At 46.6% G+C, this 17,965-nt stretch overlaps 1 protein-coding gene across 4 annotated transcripts in view; it reads right to left on the bottom strand.

Moving 5' to 3' along the window:
• Nucleotides 1-17,965, bottom strand: part of LOC137531733 (CD48 antigen-like) — a 276,111-nt gene that overhangs the window by 192,785 nt on the left and 65,361 nt on the right. For 3 of the 4 annotated variants that reach the window (XM_068251692.1, XM_068251694.1, XM_068251693.1), the window contains exon 2: nucleotides 10,327-10,452. The exons of the other annotated variant lie outside the window; for it this stretch is intronic. In XM_068251692.1, coding sequence (XP_068107793.1) covers nucleotides 10,327-10,452 — 126 coding nt within the window. The remainder of the gene's footprint in view (nucleotides 1-10,326; nucleotides 10,453-17,965) is intronic. 4 annotated transcript variants of the gene reach the window in all.

Genomic DNA, 17,965 nt, shown 5'->3' with positions numbered 1-17,965 from the left:
AGTTTCATTGCATTTGTGGGGAAATCTGCTGCCAATCTCATTGCATTTGTGGGGAAATCTGCTGCCAATCTCATTGCATTTGTGGGGAAATCTGCTTCCAATAAGATTGCATTTGTGGGGAAATCTGCTGCAAATCTCATTGCATTTGTGGGGAAATCTGCTGCCAATAAGATTGCATTTGTGGGGAAATCTGCTGCCAATAAGATTGCATTTGTAGGGAAATCTGCTGCCAGTTTCATTGCATTTGTGGGGAAATCTGCTGCCAATAAGATTGCATTTGTGGGGAAATCTGCTGCCAATCTCATAGCATTTGTGGGGAAATATGCTGCCAATCTGATTCCATTTGTGTGGAAATATGCTGCCAATCTGATTCCATTTGTGTGGAAATATGCTGCCAATCTCATTGCATCTGTAGAGAAATATGCTGCCAATCTGATTCCATTTCTGGGGAAATCTGTTGCCAATCTCATTGCATTTTGTGGGGAAATCTTCTGTGAATCTGATTGCATTTTGTGGTCGGCCGGCCCTCCACCATGTGTTTTTTTTTTTTTTTTTTTAATCGGTTGTCTATAGCGGCAGTGTGTGCTGATCTCTGCTACCTCTGGTATGTTCACTATAATTTGTTGCTCTGTGCCTGTAGGGATAGTAAACTAGGTGCAGTGTGTGCTGATCTCTGCTACCCCAGTATGTACAGTATAAGGTTACTCTGTGCCTGTAAGGATAGTAAACTAGCTGCAGCGTGCGCTGATCTCTGCTACCCACAGTATGTACAGTATAAGCTGTTACTGTGTACCTGTACTGATAGTAAACTATCAGCAGTGTGTGCTGAACTTTGCTACCTCAATTATGTACAGTATAAGCTGTTACTCTGTGCCTTTGCTGATTGTAAACTAGCTGCAGTGTGTACTGATCTGTTACCTCCAGTATGTACAGTATAAGGTGTTGCTCTGTGCCTATACTGATTGTAAACCAGCTGTATTGTATGTACAGTATTGGCTGTAAAGCCTGGTACACACATACAATTTTGAATAGCCAATTTTACTACTTCTAGGTATTATGAGAGCTCAGCTCTGTTCATAGTATTCAAAGTCTCTTGGCCCTCATACTACATGCAGTGGTAAAATTGGTCAGTGATTGACCAATCAAAATTGAATGTGTGTATGCATCTTTATTCTATGCCTATACTGATAGTAATCTATCTAGTTAAAGGCTAGGGGGCTCCATCCAACATTTTGCTGGGCAGGACCATTATTATTAGGTTACACTGCTGTTACGTTCATGTAACTTGGTCCCACCCATGGCCACGCCCACGGGGGGGCCCCCATCCAGATTCTGCATCGGGGCCCAGAGGTTTGTAGCTACGCCACTGTAAAAAACTCAAACGAGAACCCATCGGGTCCCGGTGCCTTGCCACTAGGGCTTTCCTTTAGTGTTGTCAATATCTCTGCTTCAGATATTTGGGCGTTAACCACTTCCGGATTCTCGGTGCGTATATATACACCCCTGAATCCTGAAGTGTATACCATGGAAACGGCCGCTCGTATGAGCGGCCGTTCCATGTCAGTTCACGGAGGGTGTCTCCGTGAACACCCTGCGAGACGATCGGCGGCTCGCAGGGTAAATGTAAACACACGGGGAAGATCTTCCCCGGTGTTTACATGTATACGGCGCTGCTGCGCAGCAGCGCCGTAGAGGAGATCGGCGATCCCCGGCCTCTGATTGGCCGGGGATCGCCGGCATCTGATAGGCAGAAGACTATCCTATCCGGCGCAGGACGGAATTCCGTCCTGCGCTGCTCACAGGGGGAGGGAGAGGGAGGGAAGGAGGCCAGGAAGCGCTGCGGAGGGGGGCTTTGAAGAGCCCCCCCTCGCAAGCGCAAGCAGCCGGCGGCGATCAGACCCCCCCAGCAGGACATCCCCCTAGTGGGGAAAAAAGGGGGAAAGTCTGATCGCCCTGGCTGCCAGCTGATCGGTGCTGTGGGCTGGAGAGCCCACGCAGCACCGATCAGCACACAATTTCATGGTGTGGAAGTGGTTAAGCATGTCTATGTCTTCTTCTGACAGCCGTGGCAGGTGCAATTTATCATGAAAATCATCAGTACCAGGCCTGGCATCTGGAGGGGATTCATATAGTTTTTGGTAGTATTCGTGGAATATCCTAGCAATGTCAGCAGGGTCAGTAAGAATCTGGCCTTTTTATCCTTAATATAGGTAATATGTTGGATTTTACGCTTACCGCGTGCTATATTCGCAAGAAGTTTCCCTGCTTTATTACCAAATTTAAAGAAGGTCCAGTCATTCTGAGACCTCCAGAACATAGCATATTTATTGTATAACAAGTCTAAGGCCTGTTTAGCATCCAACCACCTTTGTTTAGAGGATTCGGACATGGATATGATGTATTCATGATACGTGGTTCTAGCTGTTTTAGCCGCTTGTGAGTATTCGTCAAATGTTTTTTTCTTTCTCCTTGTAACGATCGGTGTAGCACAGAGAGGATCTGATTACCGGTGATCTGCAGTATCACTGGGAATACAGATATATACCAGATTATTGATGATCTGCAGTATCACCGATAATCAGATATATAAGCTAACCTCTGGACACCTGAGTAGAGTAAGAGTGTTTGGTGCAACAGTAATACTTTGAGGACTGAGCCTCAAGAACAAGTTCCGTACAGCAAGGAGTACTACACAAATACAGATTCCTTCCGTAGACCTGGACTCTCCCGGGGGAGGAGTCAGGCTGAAGGTAGGAAGGACAGAACGGGAGTGACACCCTGGAGGGGATGTCACTAACCGATCTAGGAACTGCCTCTAACAGTAAGGTCAGTTCTCGAGGTCGGACAAGCCAGGTCGAAAACACACGGACAGATGAAGTACAGATACAGAAGGCAGAGGCAGAGTCTAAAGTATAAGCAGGGTTCGGCAACAGGGTATCAGAAATATCGAGGTACAAAATCAGGAGGCAGATGCAGAGTCTAAGGACGAGCCGGGGTTCGGCAACAGAGTATCAGAATGGCAAGGTACAGGATCAGAGTTCAGAAGAATAGTCAGGCAGGCAGAAGGTCATAACAGATAATCACAATCAAACTAGTACTTAGTTTAGACTATCAATAGAATCTAGCTAAGTGTAGGATTACAGCTCCAGCTGGTCCCGGCACACTTTAGGATCTGACTCAGGTCTAAGTGCTACCACGTAGTGATCGCACGCCAGACAACCAGCAACTGAACAGCCGGCAGTATATATACACAGACATTCTCCAGCACCTCCCTAAGTGCTGGACCAATGGGAAGGAGCAGAGTCGTCAGCTGACCGACCAGGTCAGCTGACCTTTTTCTGGCTGCCATATAAGTTCTGCCTCTCCGCGCGCACGCGCGTCATTCTGAACCTAGAGGGACTATGAGTCCCAGCCACACTGACACTGTTTTGCAATGTCTCTGCGGTCCCATGCGCGGGGTTGGTCGCACCGCTCACAGCACATGCGGCGGCCTCCCCGCGCAGGGACAGAGTGTCAGTAACGGGGCCATGCGCGCTACCCGCCGCGTCAGACGCGGCGGTTTTTCCGCGTTCCGCCCTGCTCTCCATAGAAGCAGCCGCCTCACGCTGAGCAGAGGCGGCTGCTTTTCCGCGTTTCATCACACTCCTGCTGACATATGCCAAGATCTCCCCATGCATCACCGACTTACCAGCCTCCCAAAATAATATCGGGTCTTTCACATGGTTAGCGTTATTGCGTGTATAATCAAGCCACCACATTTGAAGTTGGTTCAAAAAGTCCTCGTCGTTGGCCAAACAAGTGGGGAATCTCCATTGTTTAAACAACGACTGACTTTGACCAGCTAGGTTAATTTGTAGTGATATTGGAGAGTGATCTGATATAGCGATTTCAGCAATTGTAGCTTTGGAAATTGATCGCATTGTAATTGAAGTTACCAGAAACATATCAATTCGCGAAAAAGACCCATAGACTGGTGAGTAAAAAGAAAAGTCCAATTGAGAAGGATTCAAAAAACGCCATACATCTATCAGATTAAGAGAATCTACAAATGCGGCAATTTTCTTGTCATTATGATTCATATCCCTAATTGATGAGCCCTGCACTGGTTGTTTCCTATCCTCAGATGGGTTAAGAACAGCATTCCAGTCTCCTCCAAGTACACATAAGGTGGATGGATTGACAGTGGATAAAAGGGATGTGATCTCTGCTAGAAAGGGACCATTACATGAGTTAGGGCCGTAAATGTTGAAGATAGAAAGCTGCGTTCCCCTGATTTCCAGATCTAGCTGTGCCCATCTCCCCTCTACCTCATCTGATTTCTGTTGAAGAATTTTACATTGTAGGGATTTATTGATCAGAATTAGAGTTCCCGGTTTTCTCCCTTTGGCAGGTGCTCCTACTACAGTGCCCATCCATAATTTTTGCATGAACTTGAACTCGTCTATTCCCAGATGGGTTTCCTGAAGTAATGCGACATCTGTTTTTAATCTGTGCAAATGCCTCAAGACCTTTATTCTTTTCTCACCAGTCCTAAGGCCCTTCACATTCCAAGAAACAACATTTATCTCAAGGAGGTATCCATGGAAAATGGAGTTTATAATAGAGTGTTAACCAAATATTATGGGGGGATTGTATCCCAGCAGAGTACAATCCTTCCCTAGGAAGACTTATTCATATGGACTCGAACGGACTAGCTGCAACGAGTAATAAACCATAGACCACATAAAACAACAAAACTATGTACAAAATCAGCAAGTTGCTATCTCTCAGACGACTTCCCTTTTTCCCCATGTACAGCAGAAGCATAGAGATGACCAGAGACACCGCGGCACCTGGTCTCGAGTGGTCTCCCCCGGCGCAAGTCACCGTGGAAGAGCAGCCAAAACCATCCTTCCAAATCTTGTACATTTCGGCGGCCCCCGTCATCTCAATGCCCGTGCGGCTACTGCTTTGGTCCTTAAAAGAACTGACATTAAAAATAAAATGCCACTGATATCATTTGCCTCCACACATTTCAAATTTTTTTAAATGTCTACAGAAGGCAATATGTCATTGCACAAACAAAGAAGTTATTATATAAACATGCCATATCGCCTCCTTAATAATGACAATAACATAATCAAATTTAGATACATCACACTCCCACCCCCCCTGTATCCCCCTTTCCCCCTTCAGCATATTTCCACATGCATCTTTAGAATGACATACTCAAAAGAAGATAGGCACTTAATGTAGCCCTTTATGACAAATCAGAAGCAATCAGGTTTGAACGACTCCGGGATACCGACAAACTTTAGATTATTTCGACGAGACCTATTCTCCAGGTCATCTATACGATCTGCCACAATGAGATGCTTTTTATCAGAAAGATCGGCCTGTTTCTGTACTTTTGCTACCGTATCTTCAAGGTCACCTGTACGCTTTTCATTTTCTTTGGAGACGTTTGCTATGTTCTTTAAGCTGCGTCATGATGGGGGCCATTTGCTCTGCGATCGCTTTTGTAATTATGGCAGAGAGGTCATGCTGCAAATATGATGCGACCTCGGCCGCCAGCTTTTTATAGTTAATAGAATTAGCTTTCCCTTGGCGTGCTGCTGGTGTGTCATTTTCACTGGCAGATTCCATTTCTGACACAGGAGTGGATTTAGCTTTAAGATTAGCACGGATTTTGGAACAAAGGGGTGATCTTTTAGAACGTTGAGTTTTAGCAAGAAATTTGTCCATATCTGCGATTCAGATGTTATATTGTGTTAAAATAATCACCATAGAGAAAAGGAAGCTTAATTTTAATGGTTGAAAGTTCCCTAGAACGGTTGAAAAGCCTATACTCAAAAGCAGTCTTTCCAATAAGTAGAAAAGAAAGGTCTGATCTCTTCATATGAGTAAAGTATACCTGCGGACCCCAGAAGATACACAAGGGTGCGGATTCCACGCTGCAGGATCCAATGTTGGTAGAGGGTGCAGTTTTTGGGCCTTCCGCCGTGTAGAAGCCAGGGATTAGTGTAGGTTCAGATGCCGGAGAAAGCGTGTTTCCGCATCACAGAACGTGCTGATGGTGTGAGGCACGGATTTTGGGCCTAACCATATACGGAAGCCGGGGACTGTGACGGTCGGGTCCACCAGCAGAACCACGCAATCTGCGCAATCGTACAAAATTGTGCACAAAATCAGTTCTGGAGTACCCCTTTAAATTCATTAGCCTGTTTTTAGGAAAATGAGTGTTTTTCCATCTCACAACCCCTGCACTGGGGGGATGTGAATGTTGTTTATGCTTCCCCGAGAGCAGCAATAAAACCTAAAACCAGACCATCCACACAGGGAAAAGGTTATCTATAAGGGGGGCAATAAAGATTCTCCAGGAAGTTTCTTCCACCCTAGTTTTAAAGATAAGGAGAGAGACAGATCCCCTCGTAAACTCATTAGGACCCATTCACATTCCTGCCTGTCCTGAGAATACCCAGAGACATGTCCCTGGCTTAATGAGCTTTTGATATCTCACTTCATATTAGTCCATAATTCGATGGGCCCAGCGGTCCACAACTCACAGTGCACCATGTGACCAGCGCAGCCCACCTTCTGAGACGTTAATCGATCTCCTAGTCATCTGACAGCCTGAGGTATTGATTGCATAGGCAAGGAAGGTGGCAATCCAAGCGAGTTTGATATCGATTGGTTCAGCGCATGCTGACGGAATGTAAAATGTTGGGTTTTATATGATATGTCAGATATCCGCTGAGTTATGGCATACTTGGAGAAACTGCCAATTCTGTCCCTAAGAACAATAGGGGCGGACTTCAGCAGCCTGAGGCCAGATTGTTAAGGGTGGAAACCTCTCTTGTTACCATCCACACCCTCTGGCAGAGAAAGAGTTAAAACCGACTGACACTCAGCCTGGAGAGAGAGACCCCAGCCATCCTGTACCATCACGGATTTGGGCTGGATGATAAAAGGATTAATACCTATTCCACAGAACTTTCCAGAATTGGACTACATATCTCTGTGGGACTTACCGCAAAGGGCACGGTAACTTGACAAACTGCTCAGACTGTAATCAGCTATTATTTTCATATTGAACCCTTATTATTTCTGTATCCATTTGTTTCTATTGCTATATTTTATCTGCATTATTTCTTTAAATAAACGATTTAAAAATCGTTCGTCTAAGTGCTGTTCTGAAACAAATCTCTGCCAAAAGAATTCACATCTTCAGAAAGACATGTTACCATAACTGTTTTGATATTAAATATTGCTAGTTTTGCTATCTCTAGAAAGGTTGTCTAATTAACCCTTTTTCCTACAGGATTTAGATAGAGTTAGAATTAGCGCATTCGCATGCTTTTATTGCGGATTGGTGGCAGCGACCTGGCCTCTATATGAGAGCACAGATTGTATCGATTGTATATACAATCGAAATTGGACTGTGTGTGGACTCACCAACCAATCCAAAAGGTTACTTTGCCTGCAGTGCTGACTGTCTTCATGATTCCCTCAGGGTCTGAGGCTTTATGGTAAACTGCAGCAAAGGGAACAGGAATTGGTGGGTGACTGCGCATACGTCACAGGGACTAGCGTGATATTGAGTGAAGTCCGTGGGGCCCAAAGGAGGTTCGATGAAGGGTTATGCGGATTCCGCGTACTGGTGGTGGAAAGCGCAGTTTTTGGGCCTGCCCGTATGCGTGATCCAGGGGCTGGCGTAGTGTGGACTGGAGTCCGTGGGGCCCGGAGAGGGTTCAGCAGAAGGGCATGCAGATTCCGCTTCTCAGAATCTGCTGGCGGTGGAAGGCGCGGGTTTTGGGCCTACTCGTGTGCGGAGGCCGGGGGCTGGCGTAGTTTCAGATGCCGGTGAACGGCGCGCGGCTGGTGCGGAAGATACATTTTTTGCCCGGGGGATGGCTGTTTGGTTCCTCACCTCGTCCGGAGGCTTGGGAGTGTGCGTGGGTCGTTGGAGGAGCTCAGAGGGGCATGAAGGCAGTGTGAGGACCGGAGCTCTCGCCGCTGCATCTGCTCACATGAGGCGCCGGAACCGGAAGTGGCCCTTTATTTCTAAGTTACCCGCACCAGGCTCTGCTCCCTCAACTGGGTGGTGCCAGTTAACTAGTAGCAAAAAGATAAAAAGGGGGACAAGGTAGCGCTCCAATGGTGCGTTAACTTCTTTAATAAAATCAAACACGCTTAAAAGTTACACTTTATGTGTAAGTAATGCACATGTAAGAGGCTGCCAGCGAGTCCCTTCCACCTCCTGAGCCTGGCCAGGGCTGACAGGGTCCTTGCTCAATGGTGTCCGGTGTGCGGGGGGCAAACGCAGGCTTGGTCTCCTCACGGCAAGCCGTCTGTCGTCACTACGCATTTCGGCGCGAAGCCCCGCCTTCTTCAGGTGACGGGCGGCAAGACGGCTGGTTTTATAAACCCATACTGATTAGCTGAAGTCTGCCCGGTGGGCGGAGTTGACTTGCTGGGTGGTTTTAACCCTTGGGGTGTTAATTAACAACAGGGATTACCAGGATGTATCAAAATAGTTTTAGGTGTTACAAAGTAACAAATTTTACATTTTAAAAGGTTAGATGATTAAAAAGTTTAAAAAGCTCCAAAAGCTCATCGGAGCGTTAATAAACTTGTTTTTATTTATATTTTTACCGAGGCTGCAGGGGAGTGCGGCTGAAGTGCTGATTGCACTCCACTTTTACAATTATGCAATAGAACATCTCATTATGCATGTCTTTATAAACTATATAAACTGTGTACATAAAGACAGGAAATAAATGAATCGCTTTAGTAAACATTTCTTATTTATATAATGTTTGCCCCACTCTTTGTGCGCTAACTATGCATTCAGTTGCCGGGAGGATGTCCTTGTTATTAGACATGAAGGAGGCTATCAAATTTGTTTAATTGACTAGGTAAATAATGTATGTTTAACTGATTAATCTTGTATAGATTGATGTTTTTGGAATGTGTTGGGCTCCATAAGCCTCACCGGGTACCACTATAAATTGCATGGGTATGCATATATCCGTGTATGTTAATTAGAATGCCTTACGCTGTTAAGGATTTATCTGCACTGTTAAGCGGGCACAATGGTACATGCTGTAAGGTTGTAGCTGGCGCAATGTTACTCTTGTGTTAAAGCAGTAACCAAAATCCAATTATTATGTGAAAGTAGATAGAACACTGTTTCTCTGAGCCCGCTCAGATGCTGGGCATTTGTGCTGAAACAAATTGATATGTGCCTACTGAACAATATAGAGTTGGTAGGTAGGTAAAATCTGGTCTGGCTTGCCTATTCTATGCGCTTAAATCAACCAAAATTTAAAATGTAAATCCTAATCCCTAATTTTTAGAGTGTGTATGCGTATAAGCATACATGACAGCGCATATGGAATATGTAGTGTCGGAGCGTTTCCACATTTTGTAACGGAGGGATGGGTGGTTGTTGATTAACCCCTCTGTGCCTTTAGGGGTATTAAAGTGTTTTATAGGGGGGAAACCTCAATGTATAATGCTGAAAGGAGGTGTGCGGTTGGCTGTATTTAATAACCCGCCCCACAATTAAGGGGGTGTACAGAGGAGTGCCGTGCTGGTATGTATGTGTCACGGGATTGATTACTAAGGCGGTGGACTGTATAGCCGTACTGTGTTAGTTACTTTACAGAGGGCAGCATCTGTTGTGATCTGTGACTGCCTGTCATCTCTGCCTGACCCTATTGATTGCGTCCGTGTGTGACAGACTTTGATTGTCACTGTCGGTCACATGAGTTAGTTATCGACTACTAGTCTACTACACTACGACTAGGGATTATAGTTAGTTGTTATTTACCTACGTACCCGTTTACTTAATTTCTACTGTTGTTAGTCTGTGCGTTTATTAGCTTCAGTACTGTGTTAGTTACTTTAAAGAGGGCAGCATCTGTTGTGATCTGTGACTGTCATCTGCCTGACCCTATTGATTGTGTCCGTGTGTGGCAGACTTTTATTTGTCACTGTCTGTCACACGAGTTAGTTATTGACTAATGTAGACTACACCCAAGGTAAGGAAAAAGTGACTGGGTCTCCACCTGGATTTCATGCAAAAATTGCTATAATTTATTTATACCATAGTACAAAAATACACACGACGTTTCGGCCTGCGGCCTATCAAGTGTTACAACAGACTGAGCACAGCTCACATTTAAATCACAAACTTTCACATACAGCACACCCTCTAGGGGTGGGTACAAACTTTATAAGAGAGATTTAAAGGGACAGTGTACTTAAACATCAGGAATTATAAAAAGCACTTTAAACTAAACTCTTCATTAAGTCCATTTGGAACCAACGTATTCAGCTTACTAATCCATCTGCTTTCGCTTTGAAGGAGGATAGTCTCATTATCCATTCCCTTGCCTGCTGTAACCTTCTCCAGTACGCACCAGCGCAGATCGCCAACCATATGATTAGATTCATAGAAATGTCTACCTAAGGAAGAATCAAAACTTTTTTCAGGATCATTTATATATTTCCTATATAACCTAATGTTGCTGCAATGCTCATTCAACCTAACTCTGATCGGTCTCGAGGTTTGGCCTACGTAGCCCATCCCACAGGGGCACTTCAAAAAATAAACCACATTTGATGTAAGACATGAAAAACTTCCATTCAATTTAATCCTAGTGCCCCTCCTGGGATGGGCAACACAGTCGCCCTTCACAATGCTGCTACCGTTCTGGCAGCTCAGACACGGGAAAGTACCCATCTTTTTTGATAAAAATGTCGACGTCTGTCTTGGATTAGTCTTCAGATCAGCCCTAACTAGTCTATCTCTAATGCTCTTACCCCTTCTATATACAAAGCTTGGGGTGGAATGAAATACCTCAGACAGAAGGGGATCAGCCTCTATAAGTGACCAATTACTAAGTATAGTCCTTTTCACCAATTGAGCATGATTATCGTATGCTGATATAAATTGCACTCCCCTTTCGCTATCCTCTCTCTGTTTTCTCTGCCTCAAAATTTTTCTATCTAATCCTGCTACCATATTAGCTGTCTCCCTAACTTCCTCTCTCCTATAGCCTCTCGCTACAAAATTCTCCACTAACATATCAGCCTGCTTATGATAGGTCACATCATTTGAAGTAATTCGTCTAGCGCGAATAAACTGGCTCTTTGGGAGGCCCTTAAGTAGGGGTCGGGGATGACAACTACTAGCTGTGAAGAAACGCGGCGGTTACCGCGCATGGGCCTGTTGCGAACAGTCTGACCCAGCGCGGGGAGGCCGCCGCCGGTGCTGATGGCGGTGCGACCAACCCCGCGCACAGGTCAGCAAGCACATTGCAAGACAGTACTGGTGTGGCTGGGACTGATAGTCCACCAAGGTTCAGAATGACGCGCGTGCGCGCAGAGAGGCAGAACTTATATGGCAGTCAGAAAAGGGTCAGCTGACCAAGCCGGTCAGCTGACAACCCTGCTTCGTTTCATTGGTCCAGCACTTGGGGAGGGGCTGGAGAGTGTTTTAGTATATATACTGCTGGCTGTTCAGTTGCTGGTTGTCTGGCATTGCGATCACTACGTGGTAGCACTCAGACCTGAGTCAGATCCTAAAGTGTGCCGGGACCAGCTGGAGCTGTAATCCTACACTTAGCTAGATTCTGTTGATAGTCTAAAGTACTAGTTTGATTGTGATTATCTGTTATGACCTTTTGCTTGCCTGACTATTCTTCTGAACTCTGATCCTGTACCTTGCTATTCTGATACTCTGTTGCCGAACCCCGGCTCGCCCTAAGACTCCGCATCTGCCTCCTGATTCTGTACCTCGATATTTCTGATACCCTGTTGCCGAATCCTGCTTGTTTATTAGATCCCGCATCTGCCTTGTATCTGTCTGTGTAGTTACGACCTGGTTTGTCCGACCTCGAGAACCGACCTTACTGTTAGAGGCGGTTCCCAGTCCTGGCAGTGACACTCCCCCCTGAGTTTCACTCTCGGTTTGTCCTTCCTACTTTCAGCCTGACTCCTCCTCCCGGGAGAGTTCAGGTCTTCGGAAGGAATTTGTGCAGTACTCCTTACTGCTCTGAGGCCTAGTCCTCTAAGTATTACGGTTGCACCAAACACTCCTACTCTACTCAGGTGTCCAGAGGTTAGCTTATATATCTGATTATCGGTGATACTGCAGATCATCAATAATCTGGTATATATCTGTATTCCCAGTGATACTGCAGATCACCGGTAATCAGATCCTCTCTGTGTTACACCGATCGTTACACTAGCTAGTAGAGCATTATTACAATCTGTAGACTTTCTGAACAAATCAGTCTGGAAACAACTCCCATCAAAAGTGATATCCACATCCAAAAAATGTAATTTACAAGGATGAAATTCCAAAGTGAACTTAATGGTTTCATGGCAAGAATTCAAAACATTAAAAAATTCCTTTAAACTTTCTTCTGAACCCGTCCAACAAAAAAATAAATCGTCTATAAAACGACAGTAACCTCTACCAAATTTCAAAAAAATATTGTTCGTCAAAATGTGTACTGATTCGAATTCCGCCATGAAAACATTAGCTAACATTGGAGCATAAGGGGCCCCCATAGGTACTCCTCTTATCTGTAAATAAAAATCTTTCTGCACCCTAAAATAGTTAGATTTCAGGCATAAAACCAACAGGTCATATACAAATGATACATTGTGCTTGATTCACAAAAGAGTGCTAACTGTTAGCACGGCCGTTTTCCCGTGAATTTTCGCATTGCGCGCGATCGCGAATTTTCGCGCAAATCGATAACATTTTCGCGCGCAAACGCGAATTTTCGCGCGGAAACGATATCGATTTTGCGGGAAAATTTGCGTTTGCGCGCGAAAACGTTATCGATTTGCACGAAAATTCGCGACCGCGCGCAATGCGAAAATTCACGCGAAAACGGCCGTGCTAACAGTTAGCACTCTTTTGTGAATCAAGCCCATTGACACTCGGATCAGCCAAAGTTTCCATAGCTTTCTTAATCGAGTCCAGTGCTTCCTGGTGAGGTATATTAGTATATAAACTCTTAATATCCAGACTTACAAGAAATCTAATATCACTGGTATCAACCTCTTCCAGAGTATTCAAAAAATGCGTAGTGTCCTGTAAACACAACCTATTACTTTTCACGATTGGTTGTAAAGCACTATCAATATAAATACCCAATGGCTCCATTAATGAATTAGCTGCTGACACTACTGGTCCTCCTGGCGGATGTGAAATATCCTTATGGACCTTTGGCAGTGTATACATTACTGGTATCTTATACTGTTCCTTGAGTAATACCGACATCACTGCGCTGGAAATATGGCCCTCATTATAAGCCCCTGTAACAAAAGACGATATCTGATTTTTGATCTTCAGGGAGGGATCCCCAGGGAGGGAAACATAAGTGTCGGTATCGTTTACCTGCCTCAATAACTCAGACACATATTCATTCCTATTTTGCACAACCAGTGATCCTCCTTTGTCAGCCTTCTTATAGATAACATTATTGTCCTTTTGCAGGGATTTAAGGGCTTCCCTTTCTTTTCTAGACAAATTGTGCATTGGCTGATATTTGTCTGATATTGTCTGATATTTCTTATCCTCCCACCTCCAGTGAATGGATAACCATGTTTTCAAAAATATCCAAAACAGGATTCTCTATAGGTGGATCACTTTTATTCCTGGCTCTCAGTTTATGAGGAAGTTTAAATCCTCTCTACTTTCAGATCTATCCAAACTGTTTGCAGGTCGTCTCAAAAAGTGCCACAACTTCCATTTTAATTTCCTCACAAACTTATACAGATCAACTCTGATCTCAAACAAATCTTGGTAAAAACTTGGGTCAAAACTCAATCCACGATTCAACACCGCCATTTCAGGGGGATTAAACTGTTTATCAGCTATATTAATTACTAGCCCTTCTGTAAGGGTCAAAGATGTTCCACTAACAGTTCCAACAGTCATACTGCCCGACCTTACTCCTGGGCAAACCGCCCCCATGATTTCAAATACATTCCCCATGTTACTCACAGTCAGTTGCGGGCAAAGTGCTTCCAGGGATTGCGGCTCTGGCTTCGCGTTACTCTCGCTGTCGCTGGCTCTGAGAAATCCTCTCTCCTGGAACGATGTTTTCCTCCCCGAGACTGAGACTGAGGCTTGGAACGTGGCGCTGCCGCGCCTGTGACGTCTCTGTCTCCTCCGCCTCCATCTACGGTGTCCGCCCTGGGAAAAAAACGTTGAGCGCCCCCTGGTTGATCCGGATCTGAATCAGACTCGCCTGCACCTCTCTGCAGCGGCCGTCCTCCCCGGCCACCGAATCCTCGTCTCGCTTGTTGCTGGGCCCGGCGAATCAAACTCCAGGTATAGATCTGATTGTTGGCATAGTCCTGACTCCTGAGCATCCCTCTGGAACTTCTGTACTTTAGTCTTAAGTGTAGTTTCTTTAGTCTCTTTTATCACCTCATCCAGCTTACATTTTAACTCGGCATAAGCTGCAATTGTATCTTTTGCTAATAGTTCATTTTTCAGGCGATCAATATCTGCCTTAATTTTATCAATCTGTGGGTGCAGATGCTGCATAGTTAGATACATTAAGTCCATCGAACATTTATTTAAAATTCCATGCCATTTTTTGATGAATTCTTGATCATCCCTGCAAAAAATTGGAGTGATGGTCACCATCAAACCTCTAGGGATAATGTAGACTACACTACTAGTACTACTAGTATTTAAGAAAAAAAAAACCTTTCTTTTTTGTCACTCACCCACAAACCCAGACTCTTTATTAAAGTTTACAGCCTTTCCCGATATATACAGTATATATATATATATATATATATATATATATATATATATATATTGTTTTTCTTGTTGTATTTGTATATTGTAAAATGACTGGCAGAGGTAGAAGCACCACCAGGAGAGGCAGCGCCATTGCTGCAGCCACTGGCAGCACCAGCAGGCCTGTTACTGGTCCGTCACCAGCCACTGACCGCAGAGTTGTGGAAGAGGGAGTAGAGGCGCAGCAGCAGCGTGTTGCGCCCATCTTTGCCTTGGGTTGTCGTCCCCGGCCTATTGCGGAGAGTCAGGCACAGGCTGTGGTGGAAATGATGGCGGAGCAGCAAGTCACCATTTCCAGCCAGACCTCCAGTGCCAGCGACACCAGTGCAACCACCAGCACTCCAGTCCGCAGCAGCAGCCGCCCTCCACCACCGCTTGAGGTCAGGTCGACCCCAGCGGCCGGCCTGCCCTCACTGACCTCGCTCTTCACCCCAGGGACCGCAAGTGTTTTGAGGGATGTTGTGGAACAGTTTGAGGAGGAGATGTTGGGGGAATGCAAGGAGCAGGAGGAGGAGTTTGAGGTGGAGGAGGTTGTTGTTGGTGGCGCACAACAAGTGGAATTTCAGGAGGAGGAGGGGCCTGATGCAGGGGATGTTGGGGCAGAGGAGTTGGGTGAGGGCTTAGAGGAGATGTTTGGGGATGATGATGATGAGGTGCTGGATCGTCCCTATGTGCCACCACCAGCACAGTTGGGTGAAGGCAGCACGTCATCGGAGGAGGAGGGGTCTCTGGCACAGAGGCGCGGCAGCAGCATGGCGACCAGCACAGGGCGTGGAAGGCAGGAGCCACAGCCTGCTGCTTCAGCCGCTACCACCACCACCCGCACCAAAGCTCCTCCCAAAAAAAAGAACAGTCCTCCAAAGGCAAATAAGCTCCTCAACCCTCAAGCTTGAAGGGCAATTTGAAATCCCCAGTCTGGCGATACTTCACTGTGTGCGCTGATGACAAGACCCATGCCATTTGGCACAGTTGCGGTACCAGCCTGAGCAGAGCTCACGATCTCAACAAGTTGGGTACCTCGTGCCTGCAGACCCACTTGGAGACCAAACATTTTGAGGACTACAGTGAGTTTCTGAAGCTGAAGGACAGTGGCACAGCCAGTGGTCAGAGCCAGACAGCCACTGCACAGACTTCAGCAGCAGCAGCAGCATCCCACCCTCCTGCTCATCCAGCATCAGCAGCAGGAGCACAGAAAGTCACTGTTCCCCCGCCCCGGGGCAGCCAGTCCTCAGTGGCCTCATCTGCTCCCTCCACAGTGGCCTCCTCATCCTCCCGTGCAGGCAAACGCCGCCAGACCCTGCTCAGCGAGTCCTTTCCCGGTGTGACCAAGGTTCTGCCTCCCACCAACAGGCGCATCCGGGTGCTGAACGGGTTGCTTGCCCGGGCCATGTGCTCCCAGCTCCTGCCATACTCCTTTGTGCACAAGGGGAGTAACATGAGAATGCTCCTGCAGTATGGGATCCCAGAGTGGCAAATCCCCAGCCGCCACTACTTCTCCCGCACGGCGATCCCAGCACTGCACCGGTTTGCTATGGCGAACGTGGGCTGCTCGCTCGATCACGCGCGTGAGTGAGCGGATGCACATTACCATAGACTCCTGGAGCAGCCATTTTGGGACAGACCGCTACCTGTCCTTCACGGCTCACTGGTGGAATGCGCCACTGAGGAAGCAACAGGTCCATCCTCGGGCGCATCAGCAGCAGCAACAGCACCAGTTGTCCACTATGTGGTGCCACCACGCGGGGTCAGGGGAGAAGCAGCAGTTCCCGCCGCCAAGCGACCCCGCATCAACAGCAGCGTTAAGGCCTACCACTGCCAAGCGCTGCTGGAGATGAGAAGCCTGGGGAAGAACAGTTTGATGGCAGGCAACGTGCTCTGCTACCTGAGGGAGCAGGAGAAGACATGGCTGACCCCCAGAGGCCTCAGAGTCAGATTGGTGGTGTCCGACAATGCGGCAAACCTCCTGGCTGCCATCAGCAGGGGACACTTGACCCACGTCCCCTGCTTGGCCCATGTCCTGAACCTGGTGGTACAGAAGTTCCTGCGCACCTACCAGGGATGGACAATCTGTTGGAAGCGGCTCAGAAAATTGTTTGCAGTTTCCGGCGCTCAGCCACTGCAAACCTGGTTGACATTCAGCAGCGCGAGGGCCTGCCATGACAACGGCTAGTCATTGATGTGCCAACTCGCTGGAATTCCACCTTGGCGATGTGGGAGTGACTGGTTGAGCAGAGGAGGGCTATCCACCGCTACATCGTTGAGGCCACTGTTGCCGGCACCACAAAACTCCAGCTCATCTCCAACGCACAGTGGGGGCAGATGCAGCAGGTCTGCTTGGTGTTGGCTCCCTTCCTGCAGGGAACCAACCTGATGAGCGAGGAACAGGTATCCCTGTTCAGCCTCACCACCACTGCCAGCAGCAGCCACAGAGCTCTAGCCTCAACACTGTCAGCGGCCCAGCAGCAGCCACAGAGCCCCTGCCAGCCTCACCACTGCCAACGGCCCAGTACCAGCCACAGAGTCCCTTCCTCACCACTGCCAGCAGCAGCCACATAGCCCCTGACTCACCACTGGCAGCAGCCACAGTGCCCCAGCCCACAAAAAACACAGTTTATAGCATTGTACTGTTGCTCATTGTTGGAAAAAAAACTACTTTTAGTGCCAGCTGGGATCAGCTGTGCCCACAAAAAAACACAGTTTATAGAATTGTACTGTTGCCCATTGTTGGGGAAAAAACTACTTTCAGTGCCAGCTGGGATCAGCTGTGCCCACAAAAAAACACAGTTTATAGCATTGTACTGTTGCTCATTATTGTAAAAAAAAAATACTTTCAGTGCCACCTGGATCAGCTGTGCCCACAAAAAAACACAGTTTATAGCATTGTACTGTTGCTCATTGTTGTAAAAAAAAACTACTTTCAGTGCCAGCTGGGATCAGCTGTGCCCACAAAAAACACAGTTTATAGCATTGTACTGTTGCTCATTGTTGGGAAAAAAAACTACTTTCAGTGCCAGCTGGGATCAGCTGTGCCCACAAAAAAACACCGTTTATAGCATTGTACTGTTGCTCATTATTGTAAAAAAAAACAACCTTTCAGTGCCAGCTGGATCAGCTGTGCCCACAAAAAAACACAGTTTATAGCAT

Source organism: Hyperolius riggenbachi, chromosome 9, assembly GCF_040937935.1.
Source record: "Hyperolius riggenbachi isolate aHypRig1 chromosome 9, aHypRig1.pri, whole genome shotgun sequence".
NCBI classification, from domain to species: Eukaryota; Metazoa; Chordata; class Amphibia; order Anura; family Hyperoliidae; genus Hyperolius; species Hyperolius riggenbachi.
The sequence above is the reverse complement of the archived record's forward strand: the minus strand, read 5'-3'. Positions and strand labels throughout refer to the sequence as shown.